General features: G+C 35.5%; 1 protein-coding gene across 2 annotated transcripts in view; it reads right to left on the bottom strand.

Annotated features, from left to right (window-relative positions):
- Window positions 1-18,526, bottom strand: part of ntrk2a (neurotrophic tyrosine kinase, receptor, type 2a) — a 57,928-nt gene that overhangs the window by 5,200 nt on the left and 34,202 nt on the right. For both annotated transcript variants that reach the window (XM_051116919.1, XM_051116920.1), the window contains 4 exons: window positions 8,183-8,371; window positions 2,098-2,228; window positions 1,835-2,007; window positions 1,295-1,535 (listed from right to left, as the gene is read on the bottom strand). In XM_051116919.1, the coding sequence (XP_050972876.1) occupies window positions 1,295-1,535; window positions 1,835-2,007; window positions 2,098-2,228; window positions 8,183-8,371 (734 nt within the window). The remainder of the gene's footprint in view (window positions 1-1,294; window positions 1,536-1,834; window positions 2,008-2,097; window positions 2,229-8,182; window positions 8,372-18,526) is intronic.

Below are 18,526 nucleotides of genomic sequence, written 5' to 3'. Positions count from 1 at the left end.
AGAAGTTGTAGTTAATAGTTAGTTAATAGTGAGAATTGGTTGCCAAACTAAACTGTGACCATAGAGTTACGGTATATGGAGACAAAGAAGGACGACACAGGTGGAAAAGACTTTATGATGATCATCAATCATGTTTATAAAGCTTCTGAATATGGGTTATACTAATGTAGCTTTATAAGAAGTTCTGTGGTTACACAACATGCTTTACAACATAACTCCACCCATCAGCCTCTGCCTGACCAGCTGTTTCTATGGAAACTGATGTTCTATAGGCCTAATCAATGGTGTACACATAGTGCACACACACACAAATCCACTGACCTGCATTTAAATCTCAATGGAGGCTCATATAATGGAGATGTGTCATGATATTCATCAGTATTCAGAGATAAATGAACTTGAATGAACTTGGCACAGTTGTCAGTGAAGAGAGTTATCTAATAGCACATCTCTGCATTTATCAACATCATTCAACCCATATTCAATCACTGGATAGATGATTCACGCTGAATACATGAATGGAACACAATAGCAGAACATTATGCTATCAAAGAATAAATTAAGTTGTCAGTCTCTCTTTGAATGCTTTATATTCCAAACTGTATGATTTGGTTTCTTGATTTTCTTCCCTCTAGCCATTATATTTCTGCATCTTTTGGTTTGTTTTTACTTTTTTATCCCTAACTTAGGCCCCTCTCGTTCTCGGTAGGCCCTCATGCTGAATATGGGTGTGAATACTAATGAGAGATCTTTAATGACTTTTTCAGTTTCTGTCTGACAGCGCAAGCGCTCTATTCTTTTTCTTAGCTGTTGCCATAGTAACCCCTCTTTCCCGTTCCCACGCCACTTTCCTCCCTGACTCCTAATCTAGGAGAGACTTACTGACAGTAGTGAATCAGGACACACACGCACACACACAGTAAAATTCTGCTGACATCATACAGGAAGAGAGTCGGTAGGGTCAAGGTGTTCAAATAGCTAGTATTCAGTGATCAGTAGACATTGTGTTGCAAAGAACATGAGAAGCATATTGATTTATACACATACTGGGAAAAGGACTTGAATACCGCCTTTAAGTGTCCTTGTGAAGTCAGCATTAATTTTCAACTAATGAAACTGTAACAGAATGGACTAATAAATCTGAATCTGTAGGCGGCGAAAGGCTTCCTGATACTGATTATAATCTTGCATGTATATAAGTAAGTGTGTGTGTGTGTGTGTGTGTACTATATCTATCAAGTGAATCCAAAAACATTTCTTTGGTCAAAAACACAAACTAGAAAGCAAATCTTACCCGATAGTAATCCGTACTGTAGACGTCTCGGGACATCCCAAAGTCTCCGATCTTCACCAGGAGATTCTCCCCAACTAGGCAGTTTCGTGTGGCCAGGTCTCTGTGAACAAAGTGCTGGGAAGCCAGATACACCATGCCTGCGGCGATCTGCTGTGCAATATGCAGCATCTGAGACTGAGTGAGCTCTGCCTGCTGCTGCACCTGTCCATCAGCCATCAGGACTGCATCAGGACCATGAGCCCTGCGGGTGGACATCAAACAGACCTCAATTCACAAACATTCATCTTAGAGTCAGAGACTGGTAATATGTAACCTGATAGATCATTTATCATTTACCATTTACAAGTTCAAACTTGCTTAACTAGGAGGAATGAAATTCCTATGCTCTGAGTGATTTCCTTTATATTAAATTTTAAATACATGAAAAATGATGTGTTATTATTGACTTACAAGGACAAAGCAATTGTAGAAAAGATGTGACTAAGCACTATTGGAATCCAATACAAGCATAAACATGCAGGCATGTTCAGGCAGCTGTACCTGAGGAACTTGTTGAGGTCACCGTGTTTCATGTACTCAAACACCATAATAAGGGGATCGCTCTCCACGCACACTCCGTAGAACGTGACAATGTGTTCGTGCTGCAGATTGGTCAACAACTCTGCCTCACGATGGAAGTCCTTCCTGGCGTTCTCACTGGCCTCTTTCAAAGTCTACAAACACAAAATGTGTACAAATACACTGAGTATACTGACAACGTAAACTTTAGTATGCCAACATCAACACTAAATTCATCAGCCAACCTTGACAGCCACTAAGATCTTCTCCTGGTCTGTGGACAGGTTGTAGCATTCTGCCAGAAACACTTTCCCAAACGCTCCTTCTCCAAGTTCCCTCTTCAGTACAATGTTGTGCCTTTTAATGTGCTGAACAACTGTTGAAAGAACGCAACACAGTTACACAATTATGTTACATTTGTGTTTATATCAAAATGACTCGCAAGAAAAAAGCGAATCTCATGTATGGGTCATTCTTTGGAGTTGTATGCTATCTACTGAACAGGATACTATACTTAGTCACATAATTTTATTAGTCATATATTTGACTTTAGATTTGACAGAATTTGTCCCTCAGTTCTCAAATTCATTTGTTGTGACACTTCCCTTGTTAAAAAAATGGTTTTATCTTACTGAGAAATTTGAAGTGGCATGCTAGGAACCGAAACTAGATGCTGTGATCTTTAGAGTTCCTGTTAGCACACCTGCCTTCCATGCCAGTTGACACTGGTTTTAATCCTGCTCAGGGATTCATTTTTCAAAAGCATTGTGACAATGGTTCTATGATCTACTAAGGCCTACGATGTTTTTGAGAAACACAGCTCAGAGTGGTGTGAGTAGGACCGGTTACATTGGTGCCATGACCCGGGTGGGAGTGAGTGTTACTGAGCTAGTAAGAGCTGTACAGGTAAACCTCACTCCCTTGTCCTTAAGAGGCAAGTCAGAAATTGGCACTAGACGCTGTAGTCTTTAGAGACCTTGTAAGCACACCTGCTTCTCATGCCGTTTGATATTGGTTTTAATCCTGCGCAGGGCTGCATTTCTCAAAAGCTTAATGAGCTATGCTGATCGTCAAGACCACTGGTGGCAATGGTTCTACGATCTACAATCTTATGATGCTAATGAGAAAGGCATCCCAGAGTGGTGTGAGTGTGACCAGTTACATTTGTGTCATGACCTGGATTGGTGCCGTGACGCAGATTGGTGCCATGTCCCGGATGGGATTAAGTGTTACTGAGGCCAGTTAGTAAGAGCTGCACAGGTAAACCTCACTCCCTTGTCCTCAAGAGGCATGCTAGAAACTGACACTAGATGCTGTGGTCTTTAGAGTCCTTGTTAGCACACTTGCCTTCCATGCCAGTTGATAGTGGTTTTAATTATGCTTGGAGTGGCGAGAGTAGGACCATTTACATTGGTACCATGACCCGGATTGGTGCCATGACCCGGGTGGGAGTGAGTGTTACTGAGGTCAGCTAGTAAGACCTGCACAGGTAATCCTCATTCCCCTGTTTTCAAGAGGCATGGTAGGAACTGACATTAGACACTGTGGTCTTGAGTTGACATTCAGAGTTGACATTGGTGTTAATCCTGCTCAGGGCTGCATTTCTCTTAAGGATCATGAGCTGCATAGATTGAAGAGACCACTGGTGGCAATGGTTCTATGATCTACAATGCTTTTAGTTACACTGGTGCCGTGACCCGGATTGGTGCCTTGACCAGGGTGGAAGTGAGTGTTACTGAGGTCAGCTAGTAAAAACTGCACAGGTAAACCTCACACCTCTGTCCTCAAGAGGCCTCCCGTGCTGGTTACGGCTGGTTTGAATTGCTCAGAGCAGTAGGAAATAGGAGCAGCTGTCAAAAAGAACACTGACTACACTCTAAAAAACAAACCAAGCAAGAGTTGAGACTGTTGGGTAAAGAAGCTGTTGATTTGACCCAATGTGAGTTGATAATCGTTCATAATCACCAACCACAATAGTGCTGGGTTGTGAGTATGCCGATACCACTTTGCCTATTCATGTTTGTGGCGCTCAGGAATATGTGTGGAAAATAAGAAAAGTAATCGAGGCAGATGGAAGACAGAACTTTTAAAATGCCTGCAGCATGAAGCGTGTTCTTTTAAAACTGGAGTGTTTTCTCTCAAACCAAAATCACTTGAGTGGTAAGCTGTAATGGCTTTAGAGGAAAGTGACTAAAATGCTTTAAACAGAAAAAAAAGGATTTTTCTAGTTTTTCCATTGACGGAAGAAAAAAAATAATGAAATCTTCTTTGCACGTTTTCTCATTCACATACACATGTACACATTGTTTTTACTTTTGCCTGTATCATGCTCATTTCTGGGTGTTCTTGATTATTAATAGTATTTTATTTCATTCTTGCCACTGTAGTCAATCTTTGTGTGTTTAAACATTTAACCCAATGCAGCTGGGTCAAAACAACCCAAGGCCGGGTTTGTCCCTTTTTGGCATTGCTGGCTTGCCAAAATGATGCAAATTGGGTTGTTTTTAAACCAGCGTTTTTTAGAGTGCGCTTGGTTTGACAGATAAATAAGAGCATACACATCTGGAAGAACATGGAAGTGGTTAAGGACAAAATTGTGGAATTAACTATCCCTTTAAGGTCATTTCTGCCCTTCATCTCTGTAACCTTCAATTCCAAAATAGTGTAATAGGACTGGAGCCAAACATGGTGAATCTGGGATGTGACCGTGGGGCATTAACATGTGGCTCACAGGCTAGAGACTCAAGACTTGAAGACTTTAAAAGCTGGAGATTCAGTGGGGTGTTGAAATAAGGAAACATAAGGGATTTTGCTTAGGATGCTTGAAAAAAAATATGAAACTCAGTAACCGTCTCAGTAACATGAGAATCAGAAACATTTCTTCCAGCAGCAAACTTAAACAAGGTCCTCAGGTACAGGTAATTCTGGGATGGCTGATGCAGGAATTTCACGGAGCAGAGCAGCCTCCATGATATGACTCAGCAAATGAAACTTAGGGATATAAGTAGCCTTAGGTGTTGGATTGCTGTGGTGTGCTTCTGGCAAAACGGCATTAACAAACTCTCCGGAGTGATGTGGATGAATACCCTCAGTGTGAGTTTTCTCTTTTCTTGTAAATCCACAATCATAAAAATATTTTACATGAATCCAGATGGATTTAACACATATCAGTTCAAAGGATTTGCTATTATGTCAACCCAGTATTCTGCAGATGCTTGTGCACACTTGAGTTAGTAAGGTATTAATACTGAATGTGTGAAAACTGTAGAGTTTGGGTGCTTGAATTCGGACTTGGACTGCAATTATGAATAAATTCAGACTCATATGAACTCAAGTGGATTTGTACTCGGACTTGACACAAACTCATTTTGGACTGGAAATTTTTCAGAGTACAAACTAATCTACATGATAAAAGTCCCTCACTCAAACTCAGTTGATAAAAGACTAGCAGGGTCAGTCCCAGCACTTCAAAAGTGTATACATTTGTACCTTACCTAAAGTTAATCAGCACTAAGGTCAAGTAATCGAAGAAGCTGAGCTTTGTTTGGAAGCTAGACATGGTGAGTATGTTGGATTGGTGTTGTCAGCATTACAGCAATAAGTGCAAGAGATCTGTACAGGCACCCTGATAGATGTTAGTGCTTCAGTCATGGTAAGTTGAGCAATATCAAATGAGTGACTGGTTTTAAGCCTGATGGATAGGGATTGAGCAGGCTGAGAACCCAATGGAAAATCATGTTGTTTAGAGCAGTGGTTCTCAACTCCAGTCCTCAGGGCCCACTGCTCTGCACATTTTGTATGTTTATGAATCTGACACACTCAGTTCAGTTCATAGATCTTTCTCCTAATGAGCTGATGATCTGAATCAGGTGTGTTAAATGAGGGAGACATACAAAGTATGCAGAGCAGTGGGCCCTCGAGGACTGGAGTTGAGAACCACTGGTTTAGAGCATGGGTCTCCAACCTTGCTCCTGGAGAGCTACCATCCTGCAGAAACTGATTTAACTCATCAGCTGGTTAATAGAGGCTCATGATCAAACTCATGTATACAGAGCTCATATCAAATATGGTTGACACTTCAATTACATCACACCTTGATCTGTCACCATATTTGATTCAAAGGTGATACAGCGTGATCGTAACACTTCCAAACTCTTGATTAAAGTGCTGGATATGGCTGCTTTTACACCACTTTAGGACTTTTTTTGTAGTTGAAACTTTTGGCCCCCATTGACTTTCATTGTATGGACAGATGAAACATTCTTCTAAACATCTTGTTTTGTGTTCTCAATGTTTTTTACTACACAATGGGAGTCTGCAAGCTTCATTTATGAGATGCACGACACGTGTGAATCCGGACACTGGGCATTATTTAATAAAAGGTGTACTAGAGATTATTTCAGATATGGTGGAAAAGAGATGTTTCTCATCCCAGGCGTCCCTTAAGAGAGTGAGGACAGTACAGAGATAAGACGAGATTAATCAGGCGTTTAGTGTGCTGGAGAAGAGAGAGATAAAGAAAGGGAGAGAGAGAAGATTTTGAACAGACACTGCACTCTTAGAGATTTATCCTTAATGTGATTAAGAAATGCTTTTGAAGAAAAACTAGCCAGTCAGCTGATTACATTAGCGAGAGCTAGATGATGAGGCTGCATCGATCTACAGTAACTCACTGTACACCATAACCCTATATTAAAAGTAACTAGAGTGGTGAGGAAAGCACACAGAGAACGAAAAAATGAGGAGGGCTTTAAAATAAATATTTAAGATGCTGTGTGTTTGTGTATGCAGATATGTTCACTAATGAATAAACCTGTCATATACATCCCTGAATATTTTAACAAGGGTCTGTATTTTAACATTCAAACAGATTTTCTACCCAACTTCCCATTACCAGAATGTGACAAAAAGTCATGCTCATTACTATAATATAAAAAAGTTATAAGTAGTTATAAGTATAAAAATTAAGTATATTATTTAAATTGTGAGTTATTTATCACCTTTAATGCCTTTATGCTGTTTTTAATTGTATTACAGAACAGACATAAAAGCACAAAATACTGAGTGGGAATAAAGTGGGTAATGGCAATGATATTTGCCATCTCACTTTCAACCCAAAATAAACCAGAAAATGAATGAAATGTGTTTGTAATGAAATTTACTCAGGAAATGATCACAGCGCAAAAAAATGTAAAAATAAAACCCTAATGGTTCTAAAGACTGGCTTCATTTTCTTTATACTATATATTTAAATATACATACACACATTACCAGTCAAAAGTTTTTGGACAGTAAGATTTTTTTCTCTTCTGCTCACTAAGCCTGTATTTATTTGATCCAAAGTACAGCAAAAGTGGTGAAATTTTAAAATATTTTTATTATTTAAAATAACTGTTTTCCATTTGAATATATTTTAAAATGTAATTTATTTCTGTGATTTCAAAGCTGATTTTTAGCATCGTTACTCCAGTCTTCCAGTGTCACATGATCCTTCAGAAATCATTCTAATATTCTGATTTGCTGCTCAAAAACATGTATTCTTCTTCTTCTTCTTCTTCTTCTTCTTATTATTATTATTATTATTATTATTATTATTATTATTATTATTTTTATTATTATTATTGAAAACAGTTGAAAACAACTGAGTATTTTTTTTTTTCAGGTTTCTTTGATGAATAGAAAGTTCAGAAGAACATCATTTATCTGAATTATAAATCATCTGTAACATTATAAATGTTTTTATTATCACTTTTGATCAATTTAAAGCATCCTTACTAAATAAAAGTATTAATTTCTATCATTTGTTAATATAGTATAGTTTATAATGTTACAAAAGCTTTTATTTTGATCTTTGGATCTTTGGGTCTAAAAGTTTGGAGTAATTATGATTTTTTTTTTTTTTTCCAATTATTGGAAAAATGAAAAATACAGTAAAGCTGTGAAATATTATAACAGTTTGAAAGAACTGTTGTCTATATATAATATTTTTAAGTATTAAAAATATTTTACAGTTAAATTTATTCCTGTGATCAAAGCTAAGTTTTCAGCAATAATCACAGGAATAAATTACATTTTTAAAATACATTCAAGTGCAAAACAGCTATTTTACATTGTAATAATATTTCATTTTTTTTTTTACTGTAATTTCCTAATTAAAATCGTAATTTAAAAATCCCAATCACTAAATCTTTTGACTGTAGTATATATGTATACTATATATAATTTATTATTTCCTGTAACATATTGTGGATAGGTTTATTAATCTTTAGTTATTGGAATAACATTGTTTCATAATACACAAATGTAAAAAACAGACAGACTCATACTCACAAGTATCAGATTTGAGCAGACTGCCGGTGCTGCGGAAGTACTGTGGGTTCTCTATGACGGGAATCTTGGTCATGCCAATGATGACGGCGTCCGCGTTCATGTCAGAGGACGAGGGAGTGTTAGAGCCGTTAGACACATGATGAAGAGGACTGGCAGAGTCATCGTCATTACTGATGACTGAGGAAGGACCTGCGTCAAAGACAAAGATTTGCACTCAGAACCACTGTATTTAAAAGCAGTACATAAAACATTTCATCCCTGGCAAGAGCATACTGCTATTAAAATGCAATATGTTTTGGTATCAGCATCCCGTCCCCATCTTTTGCAAAATAAGTGTAATATTCAGTGCCACAATGAACAATTTCCTCAACAAAATTAAACACAAACATCATCAATAAAAACTGTTCAACTAAAAACATCAGAGCGAGGTCTCTCAGGGACAGCATGCCGATTCAAAAAGACTGACACGGGTCCAGTTTAAAGTCAAATGATTTGGCAGAATCAGAAAGGAAAAATGTTAATACAAAAAGGAAAACTGTGGGGGGCTTCCTGTCTGACAGGATATTTGTACAGTGGGGTCCAAATGTCAGAGAACATGTTGAAAATGTGGGACTGAAAATAAACAGAAAGGTTCAGAGCACTCATTTTAAAAAAAAGTACACTTTAGGACATAAAATTACATTATTTCCTGATCACTAATCAAATAAGCACAATAATGTGAACTTTTTTGTGGAGATGGTTAGATGTTCTTGATTCCATTAAAGCACAAGATGCTCTTTGGCTCATTCTCAAATCATACTGGAGAACATGATCATTGGGTTTAACACAAAGTTCATGGAGCTCAAATGCTGCTGTCATTACAACATAACTAACAGACTGATAAACTCTACAGACAAGACCCTCAGAATGACACAAAGTGTTCAGCCAGCCAGAATCAATCAAGTTTCAAATCCGTTTTCTGAATAAAACATAAGGAACCAACTAAAAGAAATTAATACTGTACATTTAAACATCTTCAAGCTCCAAAGAAAAGTCAAAAAGGCTCAAAAGAATTGCCATCAGGGGTGTAGTTATTACATTTGCATGAAGTTTGGAATGTTTAACAATACATCCATCATCAATTATTCCCAGGAAAATATACTTGAGGGGAAAAAAGGCCATTTTAGCTGGTCATACAGTTTCACAAAAAAAAAAAAAAAAAACATTTTAGATTAAAAATTGTTTTTATTGAGACTATAATTCATTTTCTTCCAAATCACTGCAGTATGTCCCACTTCACTTCAGAGTCTTCATGTTGACAGCTAGTATAAAATCATGACTGATGGACAGAACATCCCAGTGGCCTTAAGGCAAGAATAGGGCTGATTAATCACAGTACATTAAGGCAATTAAGACATTAAAACATTTGTTTTGTATTAAAAGCTTTCTGAAATTATATTTAAATATGCAAGTGAGGCATTATCTAATTAAATAAGCACTTGTTTGCATATATTTCCAGAACACAAATCTGAACACTGAATGAAGCCAGGATCAAAATTCTTGTTTTATTTTGTCATTTTATTTTACTTTGTCATAAATCAAGTGATTGATATATTAACAAACTGTATAAAGAATGTAAGTAAATAAAAGTAATAAGTAAATAAGAACTCTGCTCATTTTGAGAAAATGACCTCTAAAGATAGTCATAAAGAAGTGTTTTCTTTCCACAAGTCTGAAAGGTGGCCAGTTATGGAAGTAAAATAGTAAAAAAGCTGTCCTAAGTTCAGTGGTTTGGCCGTCTTTGTACACAAACAGGATATCTACCAATCACAACCCATCCATAAAATCAGTCCACATGATTGTTTTATAGGAATGCTGTTCCAGGAACAACACAGGATGTTGATTTTGGAACATCTACTTGTACATGTTCAGTTACACAACAGTAACCCGAGTTAAACAAGCAAAAGAAGGAGATCACACTGCAGCAAAATCTATCATATCGTAACCCTGTAGTGTACCTCAGGTGTCAGATGCCACACTGAAATGAAAATGAGGCTGAGAAACACAACATACACAATGGTTGTATTGTCCTAAAAGGATATTTCATCAACAAAATTAATTCTGTCATCATTTATTCACTCTCATGATGATCCGTGGTGGCGTTGTTTTTTTTTTGTTTTTTTTAACATACACTCTCAGTGAGCTGTCACTGTCCACCTTTGTACCTAAAGGGTCTATATTGATACCTTAATTGTACATATTAGCACCTTAAAGGTCCAAAAGTGTATCTTTTGAAAAAGTACTGCCCCGGTGACAGCTTTTGTACCTTTTTTTGTACCTGTAGTGTGACAATGAAAGTCAGTTGCTGTTTCAGGCCTACTGTATGGAAGTCCCGATTAAAGTCACAATTGCAAGTTTATGAAGTCAGAAATGCAAGGTATAAATTCACAATTCTTTTCAGTGACTGTTTTCTCAAAATTTGTGAGATATAAACTTGCAATTCTGAGAATATATGCCATTTTTCCCCTCAAAATTGGACTGTATAACTAGCAATTCTGAGAAAAAAGTCAGAATTGTGGGACAAAACTCACAATTGCAAGAAAAAAGTCAGAATTGTGAGATACAAACTCTCGATTGTGATAAAAAAAAAAGTCAGAATCGCAAGTTATTGTGAGTTTATATCACGTAATTCTAACTTAATTTCTCAAAATTGCAAGTTTATATCTCACAATTCTGAACCTATAACTCACAACTGTGAGTTTTTATCACGCAATTCTAAGAAAAAGTCAGAATTGTGACTATATCTTGCAATTCTAACTTCATTTCTCAAAATTGCAGATCTGTATCTCGCAATTCTGACCTTATAACTCACAATTGTGAGTGTATATCTCTTAATTCTAAGAAAAAAAAGTCAGAATTTGAGTTTTGAGTGAGTCAAACCAGTTCTGAAAAAACTCGCATTTATGAGAAAAAAGAATTGCGAATGCAAAAATAGTCAGAATTGCAAGTTTATATCTTGCAAATCTGACTTTATAACTCACAATTGCGAGTTTATATCTCAGAATTGTGAGTTTTTATCACTCAATTCTGAAAAAACTCAATTGCGAGAAAAAAGTCAGAATTGCAAATGTGAGAAAAGTCCAAGTTATCTCGCAGTTCTGACTTTATTTCTCACAACTGTGAATTTATATGACACACTTCTGAGAAAAAAGTCAGGATTGTGACTATATCTCGCAATTCTGACTTCATTTCTCAGAATTGCAAGTTTATATCTCACAATCAGTCAGAATTTTGAGTTTTTATCACCCAAGTATTAGATAAAAAGTCGCAGTAACATATTTTATTCAGTGGTGGAAATGGATTCAATACTCATGTACTGACTCTCATTATATGGTCAAAAATAGTATCTTTTGTGTTGTGCAGAAGACAGAAACAGCTTGAATGACTGGAAAGATTGAGTCAGGTTTCGTGTGCATCTCACACCACCTCCTGACTCCTGAGTTTGATTACTACTCATGTCCCCTTACACTTGTTCTTTGCAGGAACGGGTGGCTATTTCATAAGACACAAGTGACCAAGTATATCCATCGTTAACCCTGAATATAATCTAGCCCTTAAATCAGTGAAAATGCTGACTGGTTGATTAGAATATTGCTGAATCTCCTAATTCCAGCCCAGAGCCTAAAATCTGATTGTTCTTCCAAGACCAAGTGATCCAGGAACCTGTCTTATACTTGGGTAAATCACATTAACCTTGAAATCATCTCAATTCTTCACTCGTAGATTGCCAACTGCACTTCTTCAACTGTGTTATTCATCAGCAAGTGAAAGACGGAGGCTGTCAGGAGGCAGAACATTTGGTTGAATCAGCCAGCGGCATGTTGAATGATATAGCGGCAGTAGGTGCATTAGCCTCAGTGATATCTGAGAGAATAAAACAGGAAATTGGAGATCGGCCATGTTGCGATGACCCCTCTGATGGCACGCGACAGCTTAAAGCATTTACTAGAAAACCCAAGCGTCTTGTTACTGGCAAAAGTGTCTGTGAAAGTAATGACCAATTTTTAGAGGACGTCAACACCGTTTTTACAGTCATTATGACATCATCTGCTGAAGAAGATACTGATAGCTGTAGTAATGGAGCAAATGATGGACCCATTGCCACTGTGGCAGTTCTGGTTCTTGAATTTGATCAGGGATCGTTTCAACAGGGACTCCTCAATGTTTTTTTTTTTTTTTTGTCAAATATCGGTCTTTGCAAAGATACATATACACACTACTGTTCAAAAGTTTGGAGTTGGTAAGACTTTTATGTCTTTTATGCTGCATTTATTTAATCAAAATACAATAAAACAGTTTAAAACAATTTAAAATAGCTGTTTTCTATTTGAATATATACTACCAGTCAAAAGTTTCTAAACAGTAAATTTTTAAAATGTTTTTAAAGTAGTCTTTTCTGCTCACCAAGCCTGCATTTCTTTGATCTAAAGTACAGAAAAAAACAGTAAAATTTTGAAATATTTTTACTATGTAAAATAACTGTTTTATATTTGAATATATTTTAAAATGTAATTTATTCCTGTGATTTCAAAGCTGAATTTTTAGCATCATTACTCCAGTCACATGATCCTTCAGAAATCATTCTAATATTCTGATTTGCTGCTCAAAAACATTATTATTGTTATTATTATTATTATTATTATTATTATTATTATTATTATTATGTTGAAAACAGCTGAGTAGAATTTCTTCAGGTTTCTTTGATGAATAGAAAGTTCAGAAGAACAACATTTATCTGAACTAGAAATATTTTGTAATAATATAAATGTCTTTATCATCACTTTTGATCAATGTAAAGCATTGTTGCTACATAAAAGTATTCATTGCTATAATTTCTTTCCCAAAAAAAATAAATAAAAATTATACTGATTCCAAGCTTTTAAATGGTATAGTGCATAATGTTATAAAAGCTTTTTATTTCAGATATCTGCTGAAATTTTGAAATCAAAGAATCCTGAAAAAATGTACTGAACTGTTTTAAATATTAATAATAACAACAACAACAACAACAATGATAATAATAATAAATGTTTCATGAACAGCAAATCAGCATATTAGAATGATTTCTGAAGGATCATGTGACACTGAAGACTGGAGTAATGATGCTAAAAATTCAGCTTTAAAATCACAGGAATAAATTACATTTTAAAATATATTCAAATAGAACGTAGTTATTTTAAATAATAAAAATATTTTACAATATTACTGCTTTTGCTGTATTTTGAATGAAATAAATGCAGGCTTGGTGAGCAGAAGAGACTTCTTTAAAAAACATTAAAAATCCTACTGTTCAAAAACCTTTGACTGTTAGTGTATTTTAAAATCCAATCTATTAATGTTATTTACATTTTTTATGTCACATGATCCCTCAGAAATCATTCTAAAATGCTGATTTGCTGCTCAAGAAACATTATTATTATTATGTAATAATTATTTGCTGTCAAACTGTTAGTTTTGATTAATTTAGTGAGTCCTCACTGAACGAAAGTATACATTTCTTTCAATCCAGCCCCAAACTTTTGAAGAGGGGTGTATATATACAGCTTCAATAATTTTAGCATTTATATTTATATATTTTTATCGACACACAGAGCCATTACATGCATTTGATTGATTGACCTTTGGTTTAAGTACTTGTTTCATTGCAAAAATCATTGCAAATGGAGTTAAGCGACAGGGGTCAGTCTGCAGTCTGGTGAGGGTGAAGAGGGCAAAATAATGAGAGAGAGCCTGCAGACGAAAGAGGAGACGATCAGGAGTGACCAAGTGAGTGGGGTCCTGACATTACAGCGCATGAGCCCGAGGCCGGACGACTCTCAGGCTGTACTATTGATCCTCTCTACTGCTCAAGGGGTAATTGAATGTTGAAGGTCTCTTGAGATACATGACACTCAGTGATTTACATGATGCTGTCTTTGAATCTAAACTCACAATTGTCCTATTCAAACATGATAATACATCTAATACAATTATGCTGGGTTAAAGCAATCAGCTTTGTAACACTGCTTTGGATCTTGCATGGGCTTTACAAACAGTTTCTGTACTGAGCTGATTTATTGAAACCTTGGGCAAAGACTTATTAGTTCTCTCGCTCTTTTTTGTACTATTTTGCATTAATAATAACTATTAAATATTTTCATTATGTATTTAAAAATGTTCATTGTACATAAAAATGCAGCAGGCACAGGTGAAACACACTGGCTTGATTTCAGGTGTTTTGAATAAGGAAAATCGCATGATACAAACTCACAATTCCGACTTTTTTTTTCTCAGCATCGCATGATACAAACTCACAAGTCTGTCTTTTTTCTCAGGATCGCATGATACAAACTTACAATTCCGACTTTTTTCTCAAAATCGCATGATACAAACTCACAATTCCGACTTTTTTCTCAGGATCGCATGATACAAACTTACAATTCCGATTTTTTTCTCAGGATCGCATGATACAAACTTACAATTCCGATTTTTTTCTCAAAATCGCATGATGCAAACTCACAATTCCGACTTTTTTTTTCAAAATCGCATGATACAAACTCACAATTCCGATTTTTTTCTCACGATCGCATGATACAAACTCACAATTCTGACTTTTTTCTCACGATCGCATGATACAAACTCACAATTCTGAATTTTTTCTCAGGATCGCATGATACAAACTCACAATTCCGACGTTTTTTTTCAAAACGGCATGATACAAACTCACAATTCCGACTTTTTTCTCAGAATCGCATGATACAAACTCACAAGTCTGTCTTTTTTCTCAAAATCGCATGATGCAAACTCACAATTCCGACTTTTTTCCCAGAATTCAAAGTTTATATTACGATTTTGAGTTCATGATACACAATTACAAGTCAGTAATTCTGAGAACATCTTTTTTCCCCACAAAATTGGACTTCATAACCCGGAATCGCGAGTTTATATCTCACAATTCTGAGAAAGAAGTCAATACTGCAATAAAAAAAAGAGTCAGAATTGCAACATTTTTTTTTTTTTCAGTGGTGGAAACAGGCTTCCATAGTATCCAGTGCATTAGCGCCACCCACTTCTGCATTGCTACTGACTCCTACTGCATTCATTTTTTCCATAGAAATTTTTTCTTAAAAAAGTCTTTGTTAAAACATTTTAAGCCATAAACCAAACCAACCAGCTATGTGGTAAATCACAACACCTCAAACTTTTATCTGAATCAAAAAGTATTTGAAAATTGAACAAAAAGACAAAAGTATAAGACTGTGTACTTAACTCCTTTAGTAAGTAAAAAAGAACTACAATCCCATGAAGCATTGTACATCAATCATTCTTTTAGGATATAATGAGGTCTACAAGCTTATTAACCGTCCTTATGCTTTTTTTTTTTTTTTTTTTTTTTTTTTTTACCTGTGAAAGTTTTTGCTTATGTGACTGGCCCTTAAGTGTTATTTTTGTACTATTTTGCATTAATAATAACTATTAAATATTTTCATTATGTATTTAAAAATGTTCATTGTACATAAAAATGCAGCAGGCACAGGTGAAACACACTGGCTTGATTTCAGGTGTTTTGAATAAGGAAGTTAGTCTACACATTCAGCGCATGGGCCAAAATACACACCGATCCTCTCAGACTGAACCGAGAGTGTGTCTGTGTGTGTGTATCCGGTAAGGAAACCCGGCCACTGCACACTCTCAAACTCTTATTTTCTTCTTGGTAGCAGAGAGGAAGTGATCTATCGATCAGAGGAGTTAATGAGAAGAGATAGATAGATGGATGGATGGATGGATGGAATGATGGATGAGGGGGGAAGGAGAGCGCGTTGAGAGAGGACAGCAGCGGATGGATTGTTTTCAGGATTGGATTTCGGTTACACAGCAGTCCTGACCGGGACCCCAGCGCCAAACACTCTCAGAGACACATTCAGGCCAGAACACAGAGGAAAATATCATATTCCCAAAAATAACAGAGATTGATTGTTTTTCTCGCTTTTAATGCCTGCTGCTATTTTTAAAGGCCGAAAACGCTCTCATCCTCTCGTGTGACAGTAAAACTCCAGCCCCTCTTCCTTCTGAAGACCCCAAGGTCACAGGAAGTTCAAGTAACAATGGAAAACACTCTCTTTTTCTGTCTCATGTTCTGCATTCACATTTTCACTGGTCTGATGTGAAAAAAGATCCTAAAACCCCACACAACTAAATTAAGTCAAAAATATATTCTGCTGTTAGATCTTACTCATATTTAACACCAGGACTGTGTTCACAATGAAATACTAATGTACTACATACTGCATAGTATATACTTTACTTGGCTGTACTTTTTTGAAAAAACACTTTGCATTACATATGCTGCCACATGGTCTTGTCACAATTTATGTTTAATACAGCAAGTGATTTTAATATGTTGCTCATATTGTGTCTGGTTAATTTGTTACACTGGAAACGGAAGATCAAGTAAGATGCATTGCATAATGGGATGCACGTTTTGGCAAATTTGCACTACCATTCAAATGTATGGAGTTGGTATGATTTAATTGATGATTAATGATTAAATGTTTTTGTCTCTTATGTTAACAAAGGCTGTGACAAATACTTTAAAATCTGTAATACTGTGAAATATTATTGCAATTTAAAATAGTTGTTGTCTATTTTAATATCTTTTAAAATGTCATTTATATCTGTGATGTAAAACTGAATTTTCAGCATCATTACTCCAGTCTTCAGAAACCATTTCAATATGCTGATTTGATGATCAAGAAATATTTCTTATTATTATCAATGTTGAAAATGTTTGTGAAAACCATGATACATTTTTTTCAGCATTCTTTGATGACCATAAAACTTAAAAAGTCTTAAAATAAATAAATATCTTAAATATAACAATAAATATTCAAATAAATAAAAAAGTAAAATAAAATAAATGTCTTTAGAAAATAGTAATAATAATTTAAATAAGTTTAAATAGAATAACAATATGTTGGCTTTGCCAAGCCAGCATAAAAATAATAACAATAAATGAAATAAATATTCAAACATTTGGTATGATTTTTAAATGTTTTTGTCACTTATGCTAACCAAGGCTGTGAATATAGTAAAACTGTAATATTGTGTAATATTATTACAATTTAAAATAGCTGTTTTATATGGTTATATTCAGCATTCTTTGATGGCAGTAAAGCTTACAAAGTATTTTAAATAAATAAATAAATACATACATACATACATACATACATACATACGTAAATATCTTTAAAAGTAATTTAAAATAAATAAATATTCAAATAATTATTCAAAAAAAAAAAAAAAAAATGGAGTTGGTATGATTTTTAAACGTTTATGTCTCTTATGCTAACCAAGACTGTGAATATAGTAAAAACTGTAACATTGTGTAATAATTACAGTAGAAAACAGCTATTTTAATTTGTAATCATATTATATTTAAAATTATGTAAAGCTTATTTTTCAGCATAGTTACTCCAGTCTTCAGTGTCACGTGATCCTTCAGAAATCATTCTAATATTCTGATTTGATGATCAAGAAATATTTCTTATTATTATCAATGTTGAAAAACCTAATTTTTGTGGAAACCATGATACATTTGTTTCAACATTCTTTGATGACGGTAAAACTTAAAAAGTGTAAAAAAAAAATAGTTAAAATAAATAAATATATAAAGAAAGAAATATCAATCAATCAATAAAGATAAAAAAAAAAAAAAATGTAAATATGTGTCAGAGTTCTGTGTGCCATTTGGACTGTTTATGTTTGTTTTTCCCATTGTGCCCATATTTGGTTCTTCCTGTCCTCATTTTGTCCTGATTAGTTTATTTACTACACCTGTCTGTGTCTTAATCACCACCCTTTATAAGTCTGCTTGTGATTTGAGTTTGCTGTCGGTCCTTGACGTTATTTGGATGTGTGTGGATTATCGTTCTGTTCCTGCCTGTTCCTGCCTGTTCCTGCCTGTTCCTGCCTGTTCCTGCCTGTTCCTGCCTGTTCCTGCCTGTTCCTGCCTGTTCCTGCCTGTTCCTGCCTGTTCCTGCCTGTTCCTGCCAAGAGTTATATTAAATTGTTATTTGTATCGTATCTCGTCTCTCGACTCATCTATCCAGCACGTCCCGTGACAGAAGGACCGACCCTACAGTTTATCCCCGGCGTTTCCCTGCTTTATTTTTTTTTTTTTTTTTTTCTCAGTGTTTGTTTTTTTGTTTTTCGTTATGGATAACCCTGCTGTCCTCCTCCTTCTCCTGGAGCAGGGGAATCGCTCTCTCGTGGACCACACTAGAGACTTTGTCCACCTCGTACCACTCACACACTTCCCGGACAGCA

The sequence above is a fragment of the Labeo rohita genome, chromosome 8, assembly GCF_022985175.1.
Source record: "Labeo rohita strain BAU-BD-2019 chromosome 8, IGBB_LRoh.1.0, whole genome shotgun sequence".
NCBI classification, from domain to species: domain Eukaryota; kingdom Metazoa; phylum Chordata; class Actinopteri; order Cypriniformes; family Cyprinidae; genus Labeo; species Labeo rohita.
This window is presented reverse-complemented; position numbering and strand designations above follow the sequence as displayed.